Source organism: Linepithema humile, chromosome 5 (genome assembly GCF_040581485.1).
Source record: "Linepithema humile isolate Giens D197 chromosome 5, Lhum_UNIL_v1.0, whole genome shotgun sequence".
In the NCBI taxonomy this organism is placed as follows: Eukaryota; Metazoa; Arthropoda; class Insecta; order Hymenoptera; family Formicidae; genus Linepithema; species Linepithema humile.
In genome coordinates this window covers 15101612-15128758 of record NC_090132.1, presented here as the reverse complement: position 1 = coordinate 15128758, position 27147 = coordinate 15101612, and the positions used below count along the sequence as shown (strand labels likewise).

At 31.3% G+C, this 27147-nt stretch overlaps 4 protein-coding genes across 11 annotated transcripts; 3 read left to right on the top strand and 1 right to left on the bottom strand.

Moving 5' to 3' along the window:
* Positions 1-194: 194 nt before the first annotated feature.
* LOC137000198 (mediator of RNA polymerase II transcription subunit 15-like) lies at positions 195-2108 on the top strand. Its single transcript, XM_067356153.1, has 5 exons — positions 195-253; positions 1193-1280; positions 1559-1610; positions 1767-1958; positions 2047-2108. Exons 1-5 carry the CDS (start codon positions 195-197, stop codon positions 2106-2108), a joined length of 453 nt encoding a protein of 150 aa, XP_067212254.1.
* On the top strand, positions 200-17946 carry LOC105668136 (F-box only protein 21-like). 7 transcript variants are annotated; one of them, XM_012360350.2, is made up of 14 exons: positions 200-253; positions 1193-1280; positions 1767-1958; positions 8328-8517; positions 8794-9060; positions 9163-9610; positions 9714-9850; positions 9921-10062; positions 10259-10444; positions 10745-10819; positions 11094-11235; positions 11470-11586; positions 11675-16674; positions 17669-17946. In XM_012360350.2, the coding sequence occupies exons 4-13, from the start codon at positions 8360-8362 to the stop codon at positions 11830-11832; spliced, it is 1830 nt and encodes a 609-aa protein (XP_012215773.2). In that variant the 5' UTR covers positions 200-253; positions 1193-1280; positions 1767-1958; positions 8328-8359; the 3' UTR covers positions 11833-16674; positions 17669-17946. The 7 variants fall into 7 exon arrangements, with proteins under 7 accessions (XP_012215773.2, XP_012215774.2, XP_067211317.1 ...); XM_012360351.2 differs by lacking the exon at positions 17669-17946 and having other exon boundaries at positions 11474-11586; positions 11675-11815; XM_067355216.1 differs by lacking the exons at positions 11470-11586; positions 11675-16674.
* On the bottom strand, positions 16815-17646 carry LOC105668123 (peroxynitrite isomerase THAP4-like). Its single transcript, XM_067355239.1, has 3 exons — positions 17494-17646; positions 17166-17324; positions 16815-16938 (listed from the first exon to the last, which is right to left on the bottom strand). The coding sequence occupies exons 1-3, from the start codon at positions 17644-17646 to the stop codon at positions 16816-16818; spliced, it is 435 nt and encodes a 144-aa protein (XP_067211340.1). The 3' UTR covers position 16815.
* Positions 17947-18434: 488 nt separating the features above from the next.
* LOC105668117 (F-box only protein 21-like) lies at positions 18435-26798 on the top strand. 2 transcript variants are annotated; one of them, XM_067355221.1, is made up of 11 exons: positions 18435-18668; positions 23028-23220; positions 23508-23774; positions 23877-24324; positions 24445-24575; positions 24661-24802; positions 25000-25185; positions 25361-25447; positions 25721-25862; positions 26097-26213; positions 26296-26798. In XM_067355221.1, exons 2-11 carry the CDS (start codon positions 23060-23062, stop codon positions 26421-26423), a joined length of 1809 nt encoding a protein of 602 aa, XP_067211322.1. In that variant the 5' UTR covers positions 18435-18668; positions 23028-23059; the 3' UTR covers positions 26424-26798. The 2 variants fall into 2 exon arrangements, 1 of the variants encoding a protein (XP_067211322.1); XR_010890273.1 differs by lacking the exon at positions 18435-18668 and having other exon boundaries at positions 22899-23220; positions 26101-26213.
* The last annotated feature ends 349 nt before the right edge of the window (positions 26799-27147 follow it).

The following is a 27147-nucleotide window of genomic DNA, read 5'->3' as shown; positions in this document are numbered from 1 at the left end:
AATCAATATGGTGCCTTTATGCTAGATGTTCATTGGTCGAGATGGTCTTATGCTATGCATATGCAGTTAAGTCATTTTGTGTGTGATGGCCTTTACTGTTGCATTAAGTATAACCTATACGTCAAATTTCGTGTAGGTTTCATGTTAAAATTGTTCACGTTTTATTTATTTATATAATTAAAGAATCGCAAATCATGGCTTCAGACGATTCGTGGAAGACACAAAACTTTCGACAGAATGTTATCACGAAAATGTAAGTTGAATCATCTAAAAAGTAAAAGCATTATTTAATGTAATTAGCAGTAAATAGCAGTAAATAGCAGTATTAGTTTAATGAGTGATATAAGAGTTATGTAAATGTATATTTTATATATTACTAGGGCATATATATGCGCGCCTTTCTTTTTTTTCCTTTTTCTGTTTCTTTTTTTTCAACACTTTAAACTTATCAAAGCTATTGAATTAAAACTGTCGAAATACAAATTGGCAAACACATTCATTTCTATGACAATCAATTTTATATATTATATATTTGAGCACCTCAAAGATAGAATCTAAAGAGATTTTTTGCTTTTAAGTCACATTTTTTTTCAAAAATTGAGTTATAAGATTCTATACTCAAATTTCTACCTAAGGACAAATGATTTCAATAAAATAAAGATGTGACTGTATAAAGTTAAGTCGCAATGCATTCACCACGTAAAGAATATTAAGTCACATCAAAATCATATTCCGTAATCACAACAACTTTATTTTCTGAAACATCAAAGTTTGATATGGTTGCAATAAGTTGATACAAAAGTATTATTTTCTCTGTTGCTCAGTGGATAATCGAACAAAGACAGAGTGATACTTGTGTCGGTTGTGTCGATTTGTGTTTCTTGGTGAAAAACTACGTATATCTGTGAACAGAATATAAAAAAATCTACAAAGATTATAAATATTTTACTGAAAGCATATTAAATGCGAAAAATCTCTTTAGATTCTTCTCCTAAAAAATGATGTTTATGTGACTTAACATTTACCTTTGAGGTGCTCATATATATGTTTTATTTTTTTATTTGTACAAAGCAATATATCAGCTTTTTATGCATGTAAAGTTATAACAGGTTTGTTTATTTTTAACTGAGTTTTCCAACAGTTTCATATGCAGTAAATTAAGGAAGTATAATTATAAATATCTTTACGACAGAGATGAAGCTATACAGATGCCTGGGATGCCCACAACAATGAAGAGCGTTGAAATGGAGAATTATATCTTTCAAAACGCAAAATCTAAGGTTTGTAAATTTTATTAAAAATGAAATGAAATTTACAATAATATTACTTATATTTATTTATTTTTGCTATTGTAATTAATTTAGATATTTTTTGCATTTTTTTGGATGTACTGATCAATTAGAAATTTTTTAATAAGATCAATATAGCAGTGAATATTTTAAACCTATTATCTATATTACCTATTACTCTTATTTAGTTTAGAGAGAGTATAATCACTCAATATATTGCCTTCGACAAATCTTCTAGCGTTACTAATTTTTTTTTTTTTTTCTTGCAGGAAGAATATTTCGGATTTATCGCCAGATTAATTCTTCACGTCAGAGAAATAAGTAATGTTCCTTAAAGTTTTACACCCAGTATTGCTCAATTCTTTTTTAATTTTTTCAATATATGGTAACTTCAGAAATTGTTTGACATTGAAGACAGTTAAAGACAGTTTTGCAATAATTCTTGGATATATCACTTTAATCTGTTTTTTTTTTTAGATTCAAAGAAAGGTAGAACTGGTAATACACCAGGTACTGCAGGCACTAACAATGGCATGCCTGATCCAATTGGCGCTCCTCAGACATTGGCACGTCAGGGAACTGGAAATGATCAAATGATGGGTATGGGAGGTCCAGGTCCTAATCATCAGGGCATAATTTCTCAACCACCTGCAAACACTGCAACTAATCGTAAGTAATTAACACAAAGTTTACAATGTTGTTTAGATTATTTCTCTTGATTTGACAATTTTTCGATTTTTTAAACTGGTTACAACAGCCTCCTCCCTTGAGCTCCTATCAATCAACGATCTTACTGAAAGGATGAGCCATCTCCAGTGATATAGAATTAAACTGCAATATATATATAAATTTCTATACCCATAGAATTATATTTAGAATACGAAACATTAAAAGAAAATTGAAATTAAAATCACCAATAATTAGGCAATGTTTGTAATTATCAATTAGTTAACTAAAAACACTCAAATTTTGCTAAGATATTGGGATTATTTGGAAAGGTAAAAAAAATTAAACAAAAATAACTTTTTGAAAAAAATGTGACTTAAAAGCGAACAATTTCTTTAGAGAGAGATTCTATCTCTGAAGTGCTCAAATATATAATATATAAAATTGATTGTCATAGAAATTAATGTGTTTGCCAATTTGTATTTCGACAGTTTTAATTCAATAGCTTTGATAAGTTTAAAGTGTTGAAAAAAAAGAAACAGAAAGAGGAAAGAAAAGAAAGGCGCGCGTGTAACGCGCGCATATATATGCCCTATATAATAATATATAAAATATACATTTACATAACTCTTATAATATTCATTAAACTAATATTGCTAATTGCATTAAATAATGCTTTTGTTAAGATCATAATATATTCTGTAGTTTTTTTATAAATAAAATATAAATAAACAATTATAATCTGTTAAATAAAAAATAGTACTACCGTTACGTCTGTTTTACGGCTCCATGGGACACAAAAGGAGATAAAAACACACGTAACGTTACGGACGAAATACCTAGTAACTTTTGCGGACTTCTGGTGCGGATTACGGCCAAATACCCGTCGCGTCACGAATTAACCAATCAAGACATCCCATTTTATTGCATCATTTGCCGCGCGAATAAAATGGGATGTTTTGATTGGTTAATTCGTGACGCGACGGATGACGTCGACGCGTGACGCGCTCAGTGGGAATTCGGTCTACGGATTACGGGCTGTATGTGACGGCACCCTGACGGATCAAATTTCTCACCAGAATTCTAGTGAATTTTTGATCCTGCTGTTTCTTCCGATCGGAACGCATATTTCTGTCTGTTTAGAACATCCGGAACTGTCCGGAACGATCGATCGTTTGCATTTCCACAATCAAATTGTCACTTGCACCTTGTAAACGCCTCATTTCTTGTGTAAATATTGGCCGTATTATTAAATATTACCCAGTATTTTCGCTGCATTCTGATATTTTCTTGCTTTTGCAATAAAATATTATAACTTAAATACAACTTTCGCACTCTCTCAAATACCGATACAGCATACCAAGTTGGTAAATTTTTCGCTGTTTGCAGTATTTTTAATATGACTAATAAAACTGTTTTTTCATCCATCTCTATGAATTTAGGATATTTTTAGTCGCATTGAGGTTAAAACTGTCTGTTACAAAATATAGTTTACGTTTTTTCACCCGTGTTCGTTCCGTTCCGTAAAAAATTTCTCTACCAGTCTCATGTAGCAAAAACGGAACGGAAATATAGTTACAAAATATATTTCACTCTAATAATTCAGTATTTTTAAGTACTCATAGCAATGTAATTTGCAAGAAAATTGCAGAAATTATGTATATAATTGCTTCAAACACATTTAAATAACGAAATATTAACGCAATTAGGTACATTTACTTGCGATCGAGGCGACATTCCGTTCCGTTTTTGCTACATGGGACTGGTAGAGAAATTTTTTACGGAACGGAACGTGAACGGAACACTCAATTCTAGTGAGAAATCCGATCCGTGCATAATGGGACTGCACCCTTATAGTATACATAATGTAACAAAACAAAAAGAGCTAAAAGTTTTTTGTTCTGATTGGTCAAATTTAATCTTTAATGTGTAATCTGATCAGGCATAAAGGCTTAGAACATATATACTGGAAGGGGCATAGTCTATCTAATAGCGTTTTCGATTATACAGGATTTGAACGACCCAAGATTGGTTAATGACGTCATTGCAACCTCTCCACCAATGAAAGACTTGCATTTATAGTAAAATAGTGATTGATCAACCCTAGATCGTTCAAACCCCGTTTATTCGAAAACGCTATAAATATACATAACAAAAGTGTCCCCTACATCTATCTATCCTTGTCTGTACGAAATCGGTCAATGCGCTTGCGCGAATGAATAACCGTTTAAGTTGAAAGTAGAAAGATTTAAAATAGGTGGAAGGCATTTGAAAATTTGATTATAACAATTTATTCTTTAAGTTATATTATAATATAATTGCAATATATTATAAATTATATATAATAATATGTAGTAATATGTAATAATAGTCTTGCAAAATAAAATAAAAATAATGATGCACAACCAAAAACAAATACTGTAATGAACAATAATTATATACAGGATGTACAGGATGAACTAAAATAAGATAACAAACTTTGAGGAGCGAGAACAAACATAAAAAAAAAATTTGACATCAACATATGTCCGTCAAACCCACTGTTACTGATATAAAATATATATTATTAATGAAAAATAAAAAAGTAATATTTATTATTATGTAATATTCTCGCTCCTCTAAAGTTTGTTATCTTATTTTAATTATATCTTGTATATATAGTAACTAGTACAATAAAAATTATTATAATAAATAATAAAAAAATATTTAAAAACTTTATTGATGTTTAAATAGTATTAGTTTTGTATACTTTTTTATGATTATTTCTTTAGACTTGATTATATTGGAAGGCTTGTCATAGATAAGCTTGTCTAGTTTGTCATCACACACATCAACATAATCGACGCATGCGTATTGCAATAAAATGTACAGACAAGGATAGATAGATGTTGAGGACAACGGCAAGTCAACTATGCCCCTTCCAGTATATATGTTCTAAGCATAAAAGCCAATGTCCACGATGCTAGAAATCGATCCGAGAAATGTAACCAATCAACTTGTATTTTTTATGAAAAAACGGCAATTTTATTGGCCATATGTTTCTCGGACCGATTTCTAGCATCGTGGACATTGGCCTTTAAGAGTATATAATGGAAATATCTATGAATATTTATTATAATTAAAATATTTACTCTTATAAAATATGAATATTACATTGTCTACGAAAGCATTAATTTTATGCATTTGAAAATGGATTTATGAAGACGCTCTGTGATTCGTTGATACCTGCACGAAGAATTTTTGCTCCATGTGACAGTAGCTAGTTCCTACTTGCAAAACGATAACTGCGAGTCAGCTGAGATTGGTCAACTCTGTTTGTGACGTCATTCCGCCGATCCGCAGTTCCAAAGCTCATGAAACTGCAACCTCATTCCTAATATTTTCTCTATTGTGCGTAGAATCTAATAGCGTTTTCGATTATACAGGATTTGAACGACCCAGGGTTGATCAATCACTATTTTACTATAAATGCAAGTCTTTCATTGGTGGAGAGGTTGCAATGACGTCATTAACCAACCCTGGGTCGTTCAAATCCTGTATAATCGAAAACGCTATAAAGGTACGTTCCACTTGGCGATCGCAACGCTTGTGGAATCATTTTATCTTTGTTTTTCATCGAAAGTTAAAGAAAGATAGATAATGTTCACGAGCGTTGCGATCACCAAGTGGAACTCAGCCTAAATAATGCATCAACGAGCAGCGTTTACTGAGCATTAATAAACGATTTTATTTCAAAACGAATATGTGTTAAGACCAATGTCCACGATGCTAGAAATTGGTTCGAGATCTCGGTCCAAGAAATGTATAACCAATCAACTTGCATTTTTTATGGAAAAACGAAAATTTTATTGGCTATATATTTCTCGGACCGATTTCTAGCATTGTGGTCATTGGCCTTTATAAAGGAAATGGTTTAGTTCTTGAAAATGGTTCAGTTCTAAAAGTAAAGGTCTGATAATAATGTAATATAAAATTAAATGTTGATTTTATCATTCTGAAAAAAATCATATTTTTAGAAAAATAATTCTACAATACTTGAAATAAATGAAAGTTTTTTATAGATATACTTGAATTTATCAAGCTATGTAACCCAGACAGCATGATGACCTCATATAATATTCCTAAAGAGTTCCAAAAATTTTTCTGAGTTGATAAATTTAGATCAGAAGGTGGTTAGAACGTGCTCATAATGTACTCGGATGCGTCGACTTCTGAGCTCATTTTGATTTCATCATAAAGAGCTTTTTATGCATATAACCTAGTAAACGAGAAATTATTGAAAGTTCAGAAATAGGATTAAAAATTACTGAGAAGAATTTATTTACGATGATGCTGAATTTTATTTAATTCTTCTCAATAATTTTCAATCCTATTTCTAAACTTTCAATAATTTCTCGTTTACTGGGAACAAATATACCTCAAAAAATTACATGTGAAAAATTGCGTCAGAGATCGTTGTACCAGGAACAATTTCACACACTGCGTGTTTTTTATGCACTGTGAGATTGCAAACTGCGAGACTTAGGGTGCGTTCGGGGAGACGCTATTAGCGCTATTTAGCGCTATCGACTGTTCACGGAGCTAGCTGGTAGTGCTACCAAACGCAATTATGACGTCATTAATGGTAGTGTGATACGTCATAACTGCGCGCTATCAACGCTATTCCTTCCGAGGTAGTGTGTTGATAGCGTTAGCGTTTGCGAGCTCCGTGAACAGCAATAGCATAGCGTGGTAGCGCGCTTCTGCTAATAAAAATGGAACAAGATCGTAAATAAACAATATTAACAGCAGTAGCATTTATAATGCAAGAATTAATAGATTCATCTTCTGAGAGTGATGATGGTGAAGAATGAAAAATTATAGAATAGAGTATAAATGTAAGAAAACATGTACCATGTCTCAGCATTAAAAATTAAAATATCGGCATTTCTCACATTTTCCGTTGAATTATCAGATGAATGTTTGTAACAAAATTAGGTGTTATTATTTCCAACTAGTTTAATATTGGACAAAAGATTTATAATTGGACTGGATCTTTTGTCCAGCATTTAACGTGTTGAAAATAATAACACCTAATTTTATTACAAACATTCATCTAAATTCAACGGAAAATGTGAGAAATGCCGATATTTTAATTTTTAATGTTAATACATGATACATGTTTTCTTACATTCATACTCTATTCTATTATTTTTAAATCTTTACCATCATCACTGTTAGACGATGAATCTATTAATTCTTGTATTATAAGTGCTACTGCTGTTAATATTGCTTTTTTACGATCTTGTTCCATTTTTATTAGCAGACGCACGCTACCACGCTATGCTATTGCTGTTCACGGAGCTCGCATTCATTAGCGCTATCTTGGCTCCGTGAACGGAGCTAGTAGCGTTAGCGTTGATAGCGCGGTAGCGAGCTGCCCGAACGCACCCTTGGAAAGTACTTTGTGGGTAAATATAAATAACAAAGAGAATAATCGACGAATAATATATGGATGACCAACAAGAATCCAACCGAGTCAGGTTGGGTGATGCGTGTTTTTTGTTTTCACGCATCATATTCTATGATGTCAAAATGAGCTGATTATGATGAACTATTTTGTATTAGAAATATAAGTTCATAGTTAGCTCTTTTTGATTTACTGTTAAAGAACTCAGAAAAGAGCACTTTTAGACAATTTTTTGTAATCATTTTAGCAGATCATAAAGAATTAAAAAAAGAGAATACTTTTTGAACTCTTTCTAAAGATCCTGCTGTCTGGGAATTTAAAAATATAAAAACATAATACATACTTAAAATGTGATCTAAATGTTTCATCATTGTAAGCTGATATAACATTTGTAATGTAAATTTGCAATCGCGGTATTAGTGTTGTTATAGAGCGTGTTTGGTCAGTAACTTTTATATTTTTCTACATTTTTATAATAAGCATTTTGGTCTTCAGTATCATCAAATATTTCAAATAACATTGGTATTGCAAATACTATAATTAATTTTTCATTATCTGATATTTTGATACTGCTTTCATTCTATTACTAAGATTAAAAGGAATGGTTATTATAAGCGTCGCTTTACTTCTCTCAAACCAAAAAGAACAATTGAAATTAGCGCTTATAAGCGTAAGCGCTCACAGCGCATAAGTATCCAAAGGAAACGTAGCCCATGTATAGAGTTTATTGGCCTGGCGAGAAATCGTGTGACCAAAACTACAGTAGCAATTGGTCATTTACGGTCACGTGTTGTTTACCGCTGAAATTGAACGTCAACGTAAAAAGGCACCTTGAGTGATATGTTTTGCACATTTGTAAATAATACGAAATTAGTTGTACAACGATTAATAACGGACAAACTTGCCGTTATTGTGAATTTCAGGCTCTTTCGTACTTCGCTGAACTGTCTATGCAATGGCTATAATAACGGACTTACCCATTGATGTGATTATTATTATTTTATGCGATGAGAGCATCAGCTTTAAGGATATTATGAATTTAGCTTTCTCATTCAACAAATTCTACGTCTTATTAACTGACAATGCACTTTGGCGGAAGAAATTTTATCAGAGGTATTTTTTCACATTGGTTTTTGTGCAAACAAGCTTTATTTATCTTATTCGGGATGCAAGTTTAGTGATAAGCAAATATCTTATTTTATTTGCCTTGAACTAATTTTCTATTTTAGTCAAAATTTGAAATGTATAGTAACATTTGTTTTAAAATTTTCATTTCGGTTACAATAATTTTAGCTGGCTTGTATAATTTTGGAAAATTATATAAAGAAACTGTAAAATGTGTAAAATTATATAAAGGACAATGACATGTATTTTTTGTTTTAATTTTAGATGGCCTCATCTAAGAGAAGAATATGACGAACAACTGTGCCTAGAAAATAAAGGTTTTCGTGAACATACACAAGCAGGTGTAAAATCTAAGATAGAATTATGGCGTTACTTGTCGCAGATGTCTGAGAAACACTATTACAAAGATGATTTATTTGATGTTGACTTTAGGGATTTCAATTCACTGTTTGATCCAGATAAAGGCGCATATTTCATGAATTATTATTTCTTTGTAAATGAGCTGATAAGGTTGCTTACAGAATCTCCAATGTAAGATTTAACAAATTGTTAATACAGCAGATTATAACGCATTTATTACATATTTAATTCAGAAAATATTAGATTTTAAATATTGTATATAAAATGTTTTAGGGAATCCGATTTGACACAAAGATATTACGCAGAGAAGCTTCTTTCATACCTGCAGCATTATCGTTTAAGGAAGAAGGTGCACGAATTTCTAAATTATCCTGAAAAACAACAGATTTTAGAAAAGGCAGCCTTCATTTTAGCACAATGGTATCAACCCCAGAAATATGTGTCTTACTTGTATGTGAGTACGTCACTGGATAAGATTGCACAGCAGGTATTGGAGTGCCTTAAAAATAAATATTCGGCGCATCCAATATGCTCAATATCAGGAGAGCAGCTTTCCTTTTGGGAAAACAATAATATCGATGATAATCATTGGAATAGCATAGAAGGAAGACAGATTATAGAGAGTCTTTGTGAAGTTTTATATGATAAATTAAAATTTCAAGGAAGTTCGTTTTTCGATAATTTCTTTCCGAGATTTATAGAATGCTCTAGTATAGATTGCGTAAGTTATAAGTTATAATACATTGTGAATACTTAATGGTGTCAGAACAATTCTTTGCTTGTTACATCTCAATATTAATATATTTTATTGTAATTTGTGATAGATTTTAAAAGGTAAAGTTGGTAATGCAGTAATTCTGGCAACAATATATCATAGTGTGGCGAGAAGACTTGGTATACGCTGCGATATAATATTCCATAAACGTATTATTAACTACTTCTTATGCTGGAGAGCGAAATAGTATAAGTATAATTTTATTGCTAGCCTAAATTTTCATTCTTATATTTATATGTATACTTTTTTCTCACAGTCATACCACAAATACCAAAGAAAAAGAATGTTTTTGTATTGACTTCATGCGTAATGGACAAATGCCTAGTAGAAATGGCTGTCCTATAATAAATAGTGCAAATTATAATATTGATGAGTATACGAAGGAAAGTCCTGTAGAGGTTAGCAGTTATTTATATTTTATAGCAATAGTTAATGAACTTAATAGATAACAGAAAATCAATTGGAGATGCTAGCTAGATGTGTTATGCCAGTATGGAGCATGTTTTATTAATATGATAATATTAATAACAGAAAAAAAACAGTAAAATAAATTTGCAATCTTAGCTTTGCTTATGTCATAATCTTTACTTCAAGGTGATGTCACATATGAATGCTAATTTGGTTTCAATAATTAGAAACAAAGAAATTATAAAACGGTCGTATCTGGAATTACAGTGTCTAATAAAACCAGATACACGTGCAATTGAAGAACTAGGTGACATATATATACAGCATCAGACGGATTTATCCAGTCTCATAGTTATATTGGAGAAGATTCAGGTATGTAAATAAATGTGTGTATAACATATACACACAAAAAGTTATATATAAAAGGAAATAAATGTAGATAAACAATTTTTTTAATTCATAAAAATTTCTTATTTTTTGTAACATTTGTTTTCTTACACTATGCAGCAAGAAATTAATGTCAGAATGAATATTTGTATAATGTTCATGTAAATTTAAAAAAAATCCAAACATTTCTATTCCATAAACATGTTTATATATAAGTGTACCTTTAAGCAAAAGATATTTTCAAATAATTTTTGTGCTTTTTTATTTCTGCTGGATAATTATAAGGTTACTGACCTTGAGGAGGCAAGATATGCTGCACATTTGTTGAATAAATTTAGGAGCCTTATAAATCCAATTATGGTATGTAATTACTACAAGTTATATATGAAATATTTAATTTACGTAGTAACAAAATTGTTTAAAGTATTTTATTATCTTACAAACAAATTATATAATTCAAAATGGTGAAATAACAGAATTTATTATTTGATATATTTTTGTGAAATAAATGCATGTAAAACAAATAGTGCCAGCCTTTTTAACTCAATAAATTATGATATCTTAAAAGCAAATTTTCCATGTAATCATGGAAAAGAATGTATGCTAATTTCTGACATTAAGTTCCATTTTGCAGCCATTTTGCAACCAAACACCAAAGCAAAGGAGAACAAATATAACATTTGCAGTTGGAATGATCGTAACATTTGATATTTATCTTCCAGTGCGTAAAGATTTTCGGAAGAGTAGGGGTGTGATAATTGGATGGGACGAGAGACGTAAGCAATTTACTATACTAGGACATACATGCGCACCTTTTTTCTGTTCTTTTGTATCTGTTTAATTGTGTTTGTTTAAACACTTGTATCACTTTAAACTTATCAGACAGCTGTTAAAATAAAGCTGTCAAAATACAAACTGTCAAACGCAATCTTCTCTATAACAACTGATCGATAACCGTCACGATGATATCGAAAAAACGCCTTAAAAGTAAATAATATGCCCTTTTTAAGGTAGAGAATACGATGATTTAGTGGAAATCTGTCATTTGTTTTCTTTCCGTGAAATTAATTTAAGACCATATTACATAGTCCTCTGTGAAAATGATGAAAAGTGTTACATCCCCGAAGGTATGAACAGATTATTAGATATATCTTTATAAATTATATTTTTATGTCTTATATATTACTTTTACGAAGCATATTTCTTTGATTTTAGTGTGCTTAACAATGTGCAAAGAATCAGTATGGATTAATCACAAAGATATTGGTCGATATTTTTGTAAATTTGAAAAGTCTTGTTATGTACCAAACAAGATGCTAAAAAAACATTATCCATATGATCAACCAGCTCCGGTCTTTTGTATAACTCATTGACGTTAGGAATGGCAAAAAGGATTTCATTTATTTTATGATCCATATTTGTTAATTAGATATGATTCTTATTATATATATATATAATATATATATAATTATATATATATTATTATCATATTATATATATATATACATATATATATATATATAATAGATAATAGATTATTAGAAAATTACATATGATTCTTATATATATATATATATAAATCAAAAATACAATTCGTATATTTGTAATAGAGAGTGAGTGATATATATTGGAACATTTGTTTAAAATGTATATATACATATACTTATATAAAATATCTAGGAAAATTGCACACACATATAGCGTTTTCGATTATACAGGATTTGAACGACCCAAGATTGGTTAATGACGTCATTGCATCCTCTCCACCAATGAAAGACTTGCATTTATAGTAAAATAGTGATTGATCAACCCTAGATCGTTCAAACCCCGTTTATTCGAAAACGCTAATATACACACGTGCACAAAATTTTTTTATGACAAAGAAACTTATGTATCTTTAATAAATTGTACATTTTATGTATTGAACTAGTCCACTTTCAATTATGTAAAATGCCACATATTTTCAAATTGTAGCTATTTATATGCAATTCATAAAGTAATATGGATAAACTTCCGAAAAGCTATCACCTCCGATTTGGTTGATTTTTAGCCTAAATACTTATTTTATCTAGTAAATAATATTCCCAAATGAATTTTTGGCGCAAATGTCCCCCAGCCCCCCCTCAAAGGTAAAACCATTTTTGTTAATTATTTCTGAAAGTGTTTTTTGTACGGAAAAGTTGCCAAACACAAAATGAAGCTCATAAAAAGCTCTACAAATAAGGTCCTATATATATTTTACCTAACTTCAATATTTTAGTCATTATCAGAAATCTGGAGGCTGTGTGTGCCGCCCCCATACGAAGGACTCCGCCATCAAAAAACTGTACACATAGGGTCTGGATTGAATCTCGCTTTACGTAGAAATTCGTAAATCCATGTGGAACCTCGCTTTGCGTTGCAAAGTGTATGCGTGGTTGCAGTGGGTACCGCTCCTCCTATGGAGACTTTTACAAGTTTTTTGATAATAACGACTAAAATATTGGAGTTAGATAAAATATGTATAAGACCTTATTTGTAGAGCTTTTTATGAGCTTCATTTTTTGTTGGACAACTTTTTTTGTACAATGAATACTTTCTGAAATAATTAACAAAAACGGTTTTTCCTATGAGGGGTCTAGGAGGCGGAGGGAGCATTTACGCCAAAAATCTATTTGGAAATATTATTTACTAGATAAAATAAGTATTTAGGCTGAATGTCAGCCAAATCGGAGGTGATAGCTTTTCGGAAGTCCACCCAGTAATATATGCAGTTTATCATATAAAACATTGAACGTAAGGTAAAAGGATAATTTTTAAATATTAAGTATTAATCAGTAAAAATATAGTTCTAAATTTGTTTATTCAATAATCATAATACATGTAGTTGGTTCTTCTTCCGTTTCTATTTGTCCACCTCCGGAGGGGTGAACCGCTACCATTCAGCCATATTGGTCAGTTCGCGATTTCGATGGATACTATACTATTTCGGTGGTGAAAGGAAAAGAGGGTATGCGAGGGAATTTTAAATGAATAAAAGGTCTATAAGATAATGGATGCTAATGTTTTTATATGATGGTGCAATCTTTTGTCTTAAAAAATAACAATCTAATTTAGTTCACTGATCACTGTGTGTAATGTGTAAATCAGTGTTCCGATTAGGGACCGGTTTGTTTGCGCATGTGCGGCCATACGGTGTCAATGAAGTGTCTCGTACATATAAAAAGAGACCGTTACCCAGCTTCATTTAAAGTAATAAAAATTTTTTTAATGTATTAAAAAATAAAATATATATACATATATATATATGTACAAAAATACATTATATATATATAATTTAATTATTTTATAAATTTTAATTATAATAAATAAAAAAGCCTTACCTTATTTCTATTTTCCTAACCTCATCCTGTCAAAAGTCCCGCGTAAAGTCCTGCACACGACGTGTGTCGGCACTGCATTTCCATCGCCGCGCAAGCGCAAAGCCACATATACGCTAAGCAACCGGTCCCTAATCGGAACACTGGTGTAAATGCGCTAGTGTATATGTGTATGTATGACCGCAGTGTGTGAGCTCAGATCCATGGGTTTGCTCAAGATCTATAGAGAGAAGGTTACCTCAGTAAAACCGGTTGAGGGCGAGGGACGATGAAGTAAGGGGGGAGCTAGAAACAGCTTGATGGCGAGGAGCGATGAAGGAAGGGGGAAGCTAGAAACAGCGATGGTGAGGGGCGGCGATGAGGGAAGGGGAGAGCATGATGATCTCATCGACAAACAATAGCTGTCTGAGATAGCTTCTGTTTGCCGATGAGATCATCATTGCCCCTCTTGCCGCTCGTCCCTCTCTGCATTTGACCCTCTTGCCGCTCGCCTCTCTCTGCAATTGCCCCTCTTGCCGCTCGTCCCTCTTTGCGCATGTGGTAACCTTCTCTCTATAGATCTTGGGGTTTGCTAAGCCCAAATAACTGTGCGGTTCAGCCATCCTTGCGGATACGTAGATATTTAAATACGATATATATATGTAATCCATAAAATTATAAAATTATTTACGTAGTTATACATTATGGATTCAAAGGTAACAACCATGAAGAAGAGAGACCAGGAGGCCGAACTAGGCTTTCAGAAATGCGACCAAAATCAGGTTTCTGAAGTAATGCTGGTGGTACTCGATAGGCGGCGTTCGAATCGCAAAACTCTTAGGCCGGTATTCATAGTCCGTTCTTATATTCAAGATCGTCTTAGGCTGGCGTCACATAGAACCCGTAATCCGTAATCCGCACCGGAAGTCCGCAAAAGTTACTAGGGATTGCGTCCGTAACGTTACGTATGTTTTTTCTCCTTGTGTCCCATGGAGCCGTAAATACACACGTAACGGTATTACTATTTTTTATTTAACAAATTATAATTGTTTATTTGTATTTTATTCATAAGAAAACTACAGAATATATTATAATTTTAACAAAAATTTTAATTAAATCGTCAAATTTAGTTAAATAAATAAAATTAAAAAAAGCATTACTAGTAATAACTAGTAACTTTTAGTAACTTTTACGGAAATTTCATGGAATTACGGCTCCATGGGACACAAGGAGATAAAACACACGTAACGTTACGGACGCAATCCCTAGTAACTTTTGCGGACTTTCGGTGCGGATTACGGATTACGGGTTCTATGTGACGCCGGCCTTAAACACGAACTTATATTCGCTCTCTTCGTCAGACACAATCTATGTGTGACGAAGAGAGCGAATATAAGTCTGTGCTTAAGACGATTTTGAATATAAAAACGGACTATGAATACCGCCCTTACATATGCATATACGCTTGCGTATACATACACAAGAACAAAAGATGTAAAGAATAGAGAGGTAAAACTGTGAGGACGGTGTCGTGGAATGCAAGCGACATCTCGATTAGCATTTTGAACTAATTCAGATGACCACTTTTGAGCTCATAATCTGACGCCATCGCCTATTAAGTTCGGCCTCCTGGTCTCTAATCTTCATGGCAACAACCAATGATTTTTCGTGCAGTAAACAGAGCGCTCAGTAAACGATCAGTAATTATTATTTGTGTTTGAAGTATTTTATTAGATCTTTCACACGGATTAAAGCCTTGTGTTCACGATGCTAGAACTCAATCCGAGATCTCGGTCCGAGTCCTCGAACAATAATATTTACACTTGGCTGAATATAGTTAGCGTTGTAATCGAGTTACGATTCTTTACGATGATTTTCTGATCTATGTTATATTGTCAAGTTGGTTTATAGATATCATCAAGTGATGCACCGCTTGATTTCGAATGTTTTATTTTATTTAGATGGTCCAGATATTGCGATCTTAAATTATTAATTTTTTTTTTGCAATTTCAGTTGTTAGTGGTTGTCCTGTTAATTCTTTGTACTAATTACAGATTATCTGTAAAGCTTGATCTCGTTTCATACGATTATAATAATCAACACTTTTTGTAACATATAAACAAGAATGTTGTTGATATAACATTAATAAAATTTTAACATTTTCTTTATTATCCATTTTTTATTATAAAAAAAGTTTTTTCTGAAAATCAATTTTATATATTATTATACTTTTCTTGAAAAATAATATGTATATATAGGTTATAATATATTTTTAATGTCTAATTTAATCTGCATTAAAACTAATAATAACTACTTATGTAAATCTTATTAATTATTAATCTTATTAATTTATTTTATTTAAGAATTATATTTCTCTTATTTTTTCAATTCTATAATTACTTACTAAAATATTATTTATATTGTTCACAGTATCTCGTATCACTATAAGAATCTTATATTTTGTCTTGACAGATAGTAAAAGAAACTAGTAAAATCTAATAACTCTCGCAATAACTTGTACCGAAAAATGGGACACAACGCATTTTTTCGTTTGAGCTTCTTATTCGAGTTTTGTATCCAAATTCAGTGTGTACATGATCCGAGTTCTAGTAACTTTCCCTCAGTCCAAGATCTCGGACCGAGTTCTAGTAGAGCACTAAAGATGTAGGTATTCTACCGTCTGCTCTGGTCTCCGCCATTTCTGTTCCGTTCCCCCACTCCTTGCCATCACGCCTCTGTCACTGAGCTGACAAGTTTATGATAATTAGGTTATGGTTTCTAAGCTGCTCGAACTCTGTGTTTACGTGTATTTTGATTATCCGAATGTGAACAAAAAGAGAGTCTTGGACACCAACCAAATCATCGTGCCTCTGTGAAGTAAGTTTATTCTCTTAAATTTCTAATTTACGTACTTTTTCTGTTTGTTTAGAATCATGGATCGTTTTTTTAAGTGTAGTTTAGATTTGTCATCGTTTGAAATGACATAAATATGAATAACTGTAATCTCAATAAGGACATTTATCTTATAAGCAGTTTTTTTATTTCAGAAACATTTTGAAGAATTACAGTTTGAGACTGCAGATAATTGGCGAAAATTAAAACCAAACGCCATACCAACACTTTTCGATATACCTGATCCACCTGCAATTAATAAAAATGAAACAGTTGAACCAAATACAAATGCCATTGCTGAGAAAGACGTAAATTTTTTCATTAATCTTATGTTTATATTTAATCACTCGTACGATGTGTACAAGAGTATTAGTCACGCCCATAAATATAATAATAATAAATAAATGAATAAATAAACAAACAAATTAATACATGTCATTTCTTTTATCTTACTGTAATGTATCATAGAAACTTACGTCTTTCTCAGCAGTGGCATTTGTATTTGGTTCATCTGTTTCATTTTTATTCATTGCAGGTGGATCAGGTATATCGAAAAGTGTTGGTATGGCGTTTGATTTTAATTTTCGCCAATTATCTGCTCGATCAATCTCAAACTGTGATTCTTCAAAATGTTTCTGAAATAAAAAAATTGCTTATAAGATAAATGTCTTTATCGATTACAGTTATTCATATTTATGTAATTTCAAACGGTGACAAATCTAAACTACACTTAAAAAAACGATCCATGATCCAAAACAAACAGAAAAAGCTACGTAAATTAAACATTTAAGAGAATAAACTTACTTCACAGAGGCGCGAATATTTGGTTGGTGTCCAAGACTCTCTGCGGAGATTACGTATCCATTGCTGTCGACGAATATCATCCACAGGAAATGCAAATACTCGAACACCTTTTTCTGTTCTATTGGTACAATTGACTGCAACGCAGCAAGGCATTTATCTTTTTTTTTGTTCACAGTCGGATACACGCAAATACAGAGTTCGAGCCACGGACTAAGGAATAGAGGGACTGAGTCTAAAGTCCTAGTTTAGGCGAAAGGGGACGGTAACTCAAGCGTGCGAGAGGGACTGCTTTCCGCCATATTGATGTAGCGATTCTCACACAGAGATTCTGTGTCTGTGACATGGTTACACTCGTGTAGTGGTGCCACTAGACATAACGAGTGACAAGCATAAAGAGATTAGGCGATTTTATTATTGTTGTATTATAAATTTTATAAAATACTTTAACTTTTATTACTCTAAGGCTCTGCATACAGTAGACAAAATATTAGAAATAGCAATAAACATTTAATATTAAAAAGAAAAATTATTTTACATGTAACAAGAGAATAAAATATATTAATTAGTTCCAATTCTTATTTCTTAATTTATGCATTAATTTTTTTTATTTTATTTATTTTTAAAATAAATAATTCCAATTTCTTATTTCTAATATTTAATAATTATTTCTATTTCTATTTCCTATTTTGTTTATTGTGCGCAGGATCTGACTTTCATTTCTCACATATACGCAAATAGTGAGTTCTATGTGTGGTGATTACTAAACGAATATGGCGGCCCCCCCCCCCCCGCCGCAAACGTGCTCCACCGGAACAGCTTGTGCACCGTCCCTCTATTCCTTAGTCCGTGGTTCGAGCAGCTTAGAAACCATAATCTAATCATCATATAGCGTTTTCGAATAAACGGGGTTTGAACGATCTAGGGTTGATCAATCACTATTTTACTATAAATGCAAGTCTTTCATTGGTGGAGAGGTTGCAATGACGTCATTAACCAATCTTGGGTCGTTCAAATCCTGTATAATCGAAAACGCTAATAAACTTGTCAGCTCAGCGATAGTGGTGAGAGGGCAAGGAGTGGGGGAACGGAACAGAAATGGCGGAGATCAGAGCAAACGGTAGAATACTCACGTTTATAGTGCCTTAGTTTAAGAGGTTATATAGTAAAAATCGAAGGTATGTATATTAATTATTTTGTCTGTTATTTCCCCTAACATATTCAGATGAACAAAACCGAAGAAATAATTTAACTTACATTTATGAATTTCAGTTACAATTTCTTGACAATTTTTGAGATTTTCACAATTAAATATAAAAAATAAATTTTTTTATAGTATTTCTTTTGTAAATAATGCATATAAACAGTAAATATTATTTTAAAAATAATTTTTAAATATGTACTATTTTTTCTTTTATTTTACTACTTTACAAATGATGTTTTTTGTGTATATCCCCAAATTATATTTTATTTTTATTGATATTACAGTCTAAATACGAGTACAAAGCAATTTGTATCACAAATGCATTTGTTTCAGCGATATTTAATATTATAAACGTTAAATATCTAGCGCTATAATTTGCAATATATGTAATTTATAGCGCTTTTCTAATTTACTTTTCAATTTTTATTACGCAATTTCCAGTGCTATCAATATTTTACAAAATAAAAATATTTTTTCGATAAAAACTCAAAGCATTTCTATATTAAAGGAGTGAGAGAGAAAACACTAAAACGTGCGAGAGAGACAGCTACTGTTTGACGATGAGATCATCATTGCTTCCCTCTTGCCGCTCGTCCCGCTCAGCATGTGCCCCTCTTGCCGCTCGTCCCTCTTTGCGCGTGAGGTAACCTTCTCTCTATAGATCTTGGATCTCATCTGCAAACAGTAGCTGTTTGAGATAAGGTCTGTTCTTTATAGCTGAACTGGCTACACTAGTTCAGAGTTTATCTTTTTCTCTCCATATTGGAAGGAGAAAGATAAACTCTAAACTAGTGCAGCCAGTTCAGCTATAAAGAACAAACCTATAGCTTTTGTTCGCAGATGACATCATCATTGCCCCTCTTGCCGCTCGTCTCTCTTTGCGTATGAGGTAACCTTTTTTAGGGTGCCGTCACATACAGCCCGTAATCCGTAATCCGCACCGGAAGTCCGCAAAAGTTACTAGGTATTTCGTCCGTAACGTTACGTGTGTTTTTATCTCCTTGTGTCCCATGGAGCCGTAATTCCATGAAATTTCTGTAAAAGTTACTACAAGTTACTAGTTATTGCTAGTAATGCTTTTTTAAATTTTATTTATTTAACTAAATTTAACGATTTAATTAAAACTTTTGTTAAAATTATAATATATTCTGTAGTTTTCTTATGAATAAAATACAAATAAATAATTATAATTTGTTAAATAAAAAATAGTACTACCGTTACAGGCGGGAGCACAGACTTTTGCATAAAGCATAACGCATAAGCATAAGGAAATTGATTGGTCCGTTTCCTTATGCATTTGCTTATGCTTATATATAGACCAATCAATTTCCTTATGCTTATGCGTTATGCTTTATGTAAAAGTCTGTGCTCCGGCCTTACGACTGTATTTACGGCTCCATGGAACACAAGGAGATAAAAACACACGTAACGTTACGGACGAAATACCTAGTAACTTCTGCGGACTTCCGGTGCGGATTACGGATTACGGGCTGTATGGGCGGTATTCATAGTCCGTTCTTATATTCAAGATCGTCTTAAGCACGAACTTATATTCGCTCTCTTCGTCAGACACAATCTATGTGTGACGAAGAGAGCGAATATAAGTCCGTGCTTAATAGCGTTTTCGATTATACAGGATTTGAACGACCCAGGGTTGGTTAATGACGTCATTGCAACCTCTCCACCAATGAAAGACTTGCATTTATAGTAAAATAGTGATTGATCAACCCTGGGTCGTTCAAATCCTGTATAATCGAAAACGCTATAAGACAATCTTAAATATAAGAACGGACTATGAATACCGGCCTATGTGACGGCACTCTCTCTCTAGGTGTTTACGATAATTCAAGTTCGAGTTAGTTTCACTAGGACCGACAATGAGATATACATAACCATCTAGAACCTTTATGATTCATGACAACTCGACGCTGTCTTGTATTGCTTGAGTTAAATTCATTGAATTTGTTGAGTTTATTGAGCAAATTTTATTGTAATAGAAAAATGTCATTTATTATTATTATTAATTATATTATTATTATAAAATTATATTATATTTATATTATTATTATATTATATTATTATATTATATTATATGTTATTATATTATATTATATTAATTATATTATTATTAATTTATTAAAGAGGTATACCAACAAACATACCAACATTATTTGTTTCTTTCATAGACTAATTTGCAGTTGACATTTTTTTATTACAATAAAATTTGCTCTATAAACTCAACAAATTCAATTAATTTAATAGCGTTTTCGATTATACAGGATTTGAACGACCCAGGGTTGGTTAATGACGTCATTGCAACCTCTCCACCAATGAAAGACTTGCATTTATAGTAAAATAGTGATTGATCAACCCTGGGTCGTTCAAATCCTGTATAATCGAAAACGCTATAACTCAAGCAATACAAGACAGCGTCGAGTTGTCATAAATCATAAAGATTCTAGATGGTTATGTCTATCTCATTTTTTGGTCCTAGTGAAACTAACTCGAACTTGAATTATCGTAAACACCCTCTATAGATCTTGGCTTTAGTAGTCCATATTTTCATAGTCAAGAGTTTAATCCATCTATCCATCTATCCGTTTAATTTATTCTGATCTTTTGCACATTGTAAACTCACTAAAATAAAAAAAATATAATGCTTCGCAATATATAAATGACATGAAAATATAACTTAAAAGATATATCTAATAATCTGTTCATACCTTCGGGAATGTAATACTGTGAATTTTCCATAATGTAATATTCCAATCACATAGCGTTTTTGATTATACGGATTTTGATCAACCCAAAGTTGATCAAACACTATTTTATTATAAATTTATGACTCCTAGGGCTAATAAAAGGGTTCTAATTCTTAGAACTAGAAAAAGATGTAAAATAAGTTGAACCGAGATTAAAGTTAATTTACGTTGAAACGGCCCTTATTGGTGGAGACGATGCAATGACGTCATTGGCCGCAGTTAGCAGAACAAATCGCTTAGTAACAATCGAACGTGATTGGCTCTTACTTTTAGAACCAATGAATTAACGTCGAAATTCAGCGGAAAATTTAGTAACGTTGTCCGACTGTTGAGTCTGCTGAAGCGGCTGATACGACCGTTAATGAACCTTGGGTCTATCAAAATCCGTATAATCGAACATGTCACAAGTTCTGGTTAATTTAATCGTCGATATAGAGATGACAACATGACAAATAAAACACTGAGCATTTTATAATAGAAAAAAATTAGTGAGACGAATATATCAACCGAAATATTGTTGGTAATATTAAAAGTTGATCGTCGATTTCTTTAACCGGAACTTGGTCGAAGTGGCCCTAAGCGGTGGGCGTACAAGTTTAGAAAGAGAACGCAATAAAAAATAATTCCAAATTGCTCTTCTTATAATATTTAATATATACTCTCATTTTTAATATTTTCTCTATTGTGCGTAGAATCTAAATATTATATCAACAAGCGGCGTTCACTGAGCATTAATAAACAATTTCATTTTAAAACAAACATATGTTATAAAAGAAATTGTTTAGTTCTTGGAAATGGTTCAGTTCTAAAAGTAAAAGTCTGATAATAATGTAATATAAGATGAAATGTTGATTTTATCATTCTGAAAGAAATACATCATATTTTTAGAAAAATAATTCTATAATACTTGAAATAAAGAAAAAATTTTTTATAGATATACTTGAATTTATCAAGCTATATGATTTAAAAATATAAAAACATAATACATACTTAAAATGTGATCTAAATGTTTCATCATTGTAAGCTGATATAACATTATCAATGTAAATTTGCAACCGCGGATTAGTGTTGTTATAGAGCGTGTTTGGTCGGTAACTTTTTATATTTTTTCTACATTTTTATAATAAGCATTTTGATCTTCAGTATCATCAATTATTTCAAATAACATTGGTGTTGCAAATACTATAATTAATTTTTCATTATCTGATATTTTGATACTGCTTTCATTCGCTTAGTAAGATCAAAAGAAACGATTATTGTAAGCGTCGCTTTAGCACTCACAAACCAAAAAGAACGATTGAAATTAGCGCTTATAAGCGTAAGCGCTCACAGCGCATAAACATCCAAAGGAAACGCAGCCTATGTATAGAATTCATTCGCCTGGTGAGAAAACACGTGACCAAAATTACTGTAGCAGTTGGTCATTTACGGTCACGTGTTATTTACCGCTGAAATTGAACGTCAACGTAAAAAGGCACCTTGAGTGATATGTTTTGCACATTTGTAAATAACACGAAATTAGTTGTACAACGATTAATAACGGACATACTTGCCGTTATTGTGAATTTCAGGCTCTTTCGTACTTCGCTGAACTATCTATGCAATGACTACAATAGCGCACTTGCACACTGAAGAGATTAATTACATTTTATGCGATGAGAGCATCAGCTTTAAGGATATTATGAGTTTAGCTCTCTCATTCAACCAATTCTATGTCCTATTAACCAAAGACAATGCACTTTGGCGAAAGAAATTTTATCAGAGGTATTTTTTCACTTTATTTTTCATTTTATTTTGGTTTTTGTGCAAACAAGCTTAATTTATCTTATTCGGGATGCAAGTTTAGTGATAAGCAAATATCTTATTTCATTTGCCTTGAATAAATTTTCTATTTTAGTCAAATTTTGAAATGTATAGTAACGTTTGTTGAAAAATTTTCATTTCTGTTACAATAATCTTATCTGGCCTGTAATTTTGGAAAATATAAAGAAACTGTAAAATGTGTAAAATTATATAATTTTGAAAAATGACATGTTTTGTTTTAATTTTAGATGGCCTCATCTAAGAGAAGAATATGACGAACAACTGTGCCTAGAAAATAAAGATTTTCTTGAACATATAAAAGCAGGTGTAAAATCTAAGAAAGAATTATGGCGTTACTTGTCGCAGATGTCTGAGAAACACTATTACAAAGATGATTTATTTGATGTTGACTTTAGGGATTTCAATTCACTGTTTGATTCAGATAAAGGCGCATATTTCATGAATTATTATTTCTTTGTAAATGAGCTGATAAGGTTGCTTACAGAATCTCCAATGTAAGATTTAACAAATTGTTAATACAGCAGATTATAACGCATTTATTACATATTTAATTCAGAAAATATTAGATTTTAAATATTGTATATAAAATGTTTTAGGGAATCCGATTTGACACAAAGATATTACGCAGAGAAGCTTCTCTCATACCTGCAGCATTATCGTTTAAGGAAGAAGGTGCACGAATTTCTAAATTATCCTGAGAAACAACAGATTTTAGAAAAGGCAGCCTTCATTTTAGCACAATGGTATCAACCCCAGAAATATGTGTCTTACTTGTATGTGAGTACGTCACTGGATAAGATTGCACAGCAGGTATTGGAGTGCCTTAAAAATAATTATTCGGCGCATCCAATATGCTCAATATCAAGAGAGCAGCTTTCCTTTTGGAAAAACAATAATATCGATGACAATCATTGGAATAGCATAGAAGGAAGTCAGATTATAGAGAGTCTTTGTAAAGTTTTATATAATAAACTAGATTTTCATGGAAGTACGGAGCTCGATTATTTGCACGAGAGAGGCCTAGAACAGTCTAATATAGATTGCGTAAGTTATTAATTATAAATACTTATAAATTATAATACATTATGAATACTTGATGTTTTCAGCACAGTTCTTTTCTTGTTATGTGTCAATATTAATATTTTTTAATGTAATTTGTGACAGGTTTTACAAGATAAAATTGGTACTACGGTAATTCTAGCAACAATATATCACAGTGTGGCGAGAAGACTTGGTATACGCTGCGATATAATATTCCGTGGAAGTACTACCTACTTATGCTGGAGACCGAAATAGTATTAGTATAATTTTAATGCTAGCCTAAATTTTCTTCCTTATCATATTTATATGTATTTATATGTATATCTTTTTTTATCACAGTCATACCACAAATCTCAGAGAAAAAGAATGTTTTTGTATTGACTTCATGCGTAATGGACAAATGCCGTGTACAAATTACTGTCCTATAATTAATAGTGCAAAATATGGTATTCTTGAGTATACAAAGAAAAGTGCTGTGGAGGTTAGCAGTTATTTATATTTTATAGTAATAGTTAATGAACTTAATAGATAGCAGAAAATTAGTTGGAGATGTTAGCTAATATGTATTATGTCAGTATGGAGCATGTTTCATTAATATGATAATATTATTAATAGAAAAAGAGTAGTAAAATAAATTTGCAATCTTAGCTTTGCTTATGTCATAATCTTTATTTCAAGGTGATGTCACATATGAATGCTAATTTGTATTTAGCAACTGAAAACAAAAAAATTATACAACGGTCGTATCTGGAATTATGGTGTCTAATAAAACCAGATACGTTTGCAATTGTTGCACTATGTGATATATATGTTCAGTATCAGACGGATTTATCCAATCTCATAGTTGGGTTGGAGGAGATTCAGGTATGTAAATATTCTGTGTATAACATATACACATAAATAGTTATATATAAAACGAAATGTTCGTATAAATTAAAAAAAATCTAAACATTTCTATTGCATAAACATGTTTCTATATAAGTGTAACTTTAAGCAAACGATATTTTTAAATAAATTTAGTGCTTCTATATTTCTGCAGAATAATTGTAAGGTTACTGACCCTTCGGAGGCAAGATACGCTGAACACTTGTTGAATAAATTTAGGAACCATATAAATCCAGTTATGGTATGTAATTACCACAAGTTCTATCGGAATGTCTAATTTACGTAGTAATAAAATTATTTTAAGTATTATATTGTCTTATAAACAAATCATATAATTTAAAATAATGAAGTAACTGAATTTATTATTTAATATATTTTTGTAAAATTAATGCATATAAAACAAATAGTGTTAGTCTTTTTAACTCAATAAATTATGATATCTTAAACGCAAATTTTCCATGTAATTATGGAAAAGAATGTATGATAATTTCTGACATTAAGTTCTATTTTGCAGCCACTTTGCAACCAAACACCAAAGCAAAGGACAATAATCATAACATTTGCAGTTGGAATGATCGTAACATTTTATACTTCTTTTCGAGAGCGCAAATTTTTTTTGAAGAATAGGGGTGTGATAATTGGATGGGACGAGAGACGTAAGCAATTTACTATACTAGGCATACATGCGCACCTTTTATTCTGTTCTTTTGTATCCCTTTAATTGTATCTGTTTAAACACTTGTATCACCTTAAACTTATCAGACAGCTGTTCAAATAAAGCTGTCAAAATACAAACTGTCAAACGCAATTATCTCTATAATAACTGATCGATAACCGTCGCGATGACAACGAACAGAGACCTCAAAAGTAAATAATATGCCCTTTTTAAGGTAGAGAATACGATGATTTAATGGAAATCTGTCATTTGTTTTCTTTCCGTGAAATTAATTTAAGACCATATTACATAGTCCTCTGTGAAAATGGTGAAAAGTGTTACATCCCCGAAGGTATGAACAAATTATTAGATATATCTTTATAAATTATATTTTTATGTCTTATATATTGCGAAGCATATTTCTTTGATTTTAGTGTGCTTAACAAAGTGCGAAGAATCAGTATGGATTAATCACAAAGATATTGGTCGATATTTTTGTAAATTTGAAAAGTCTTATTATGTACCAAACAAGATGCTAAAAAAACATTATCCACATGATTAACCAACTCCAGGATCCCCTGGTATAACTCATTGACGTTAGGAATGGCAAAAAGGATTTCATTTATTTTATGATTCATATTTGTTCATTACATATGATTCTTATATATATATATATATATATATATATATATATATATATATATATATATATATAAAAAAAATATATATATATATAATATATATATAAATCAAAAACACAATTTGAATTTTGTAATAGAGAGTGAATGATATGTATTGGAACATTTAAAAAAAATGTATATATACATATATATAAAATATGTTAGGAAAATTGCACACACATATACACATGCGCACAAAATCTTTTTATGACAAAGACACTTGTATTTTTAATAAATTGTACATTTTATGCATTGAACTAGTCCACTTTCAGTTATGTAAAATGCCACATATTTTCAAATTGCAGCTATTTATATGCAATTTGTAAAGTAATATATGCAGTTTATCGTTATAAAACAATAAACGTAAAGTAAAAGTATAATTTTCAAATTTTAAGTATTAATAAACATATAGTTCTAAATTTGTTTATTCAATACTCATAATACACGTAGATATTTAAATACGATGTATAGTCCATAAAAATTGTAAAATTATTTGTGTAGTTATTCACCATGGATTCAAAGGTAATAACCAATCACATTCAATTACTACTTAGCCGCTTAAGGCCTATCCAGACAAACTTGCATAATTGCATAAATATATGCATA

Bases quoted from the DNA above. Each gene is read 5' to 3' on its own strand.
- LOC137000198 (XM_067356153.1), top strand. From the start codon at position 195: ATGGCTTCAGACGATTCGTGGAAGACACAAAACTTTCGACAGAATGTT. The intron at 1,281-1,558 runs GTTTGTAAATTT...TTTTTCTTGCAG, and splicing joins TTCAAAACGCAAAATCTAAG to GAAGAATATTTCGGATTTAT. The intron at 1,611-1,766 runs GTAATGTTCCTT...TTTTTTTTTTAG, and splicing joins TCTTCACGTCAGAGAAATAA to ATTCAAAGAAAGGTAGAACT.
- LOC105668136 (XM_012360350.2), top strand. From the start codon at position 8,360: ATGGCTATAATAACGGACTTACCCATTGATGTGATTATTATTATTTTA. The intron at 10,063-10,258 runs GTTAGCAGTTAT...CTTTACTTCAAG, and splicing joins CGAAGGAAAGTCCTGTAGAG to GTGATGTCACATATGAATGC. The intron at 11,236-11,469 runs GTAAGCAATTTA...GCCCTTTTTAAG, and splicing joins AATTGGATGGGACGAGAGAC to GTAGAGAATACGATGATTTA.
- LOC105668123 (XM_067355239.1), bottom strand. From the start codon at position 17,646: ATGCCTTGCTGCGTTGCAGTCAATTGTACCAATAGAACAGAAAAAGGT. The intron at 17,325-17,493 runs GTAAGTTTATTC...TTTTTATTTCAG, and splicing joins AATATTCGCGCCTCTGTGAA to AAACATTTTGAAGAATCACA. The intron at 16,939-17,165 runs GTAAGTTTCTAT...TATTAATTGCAG, and splicing joins ATGCCACTGCTGAGAAAGAC to GTGGATCAGGTATATCGAAA.
- LOC105668117 (XM_067355221.1), top strand. From the start codon at position 23,060: ATGACTACAATAGCGCACTTGCACACTGAAGAGATTAATTACATTTTA. The intron at 24,325-24,444 runs GTAAGTTATTAA...AATTTGTGACAG, and splicing joins AACAGTCTAATATAGATTGC to GTTTTACAAGATAAAATTGG. The intron at 26,214-26,295 runs GTATGAACAAAT...CTTTGATTTTAG, and splicing joins AAAGTGTTACATCCCCGAAG to TGTGCTTAACAAAGTGCGAA.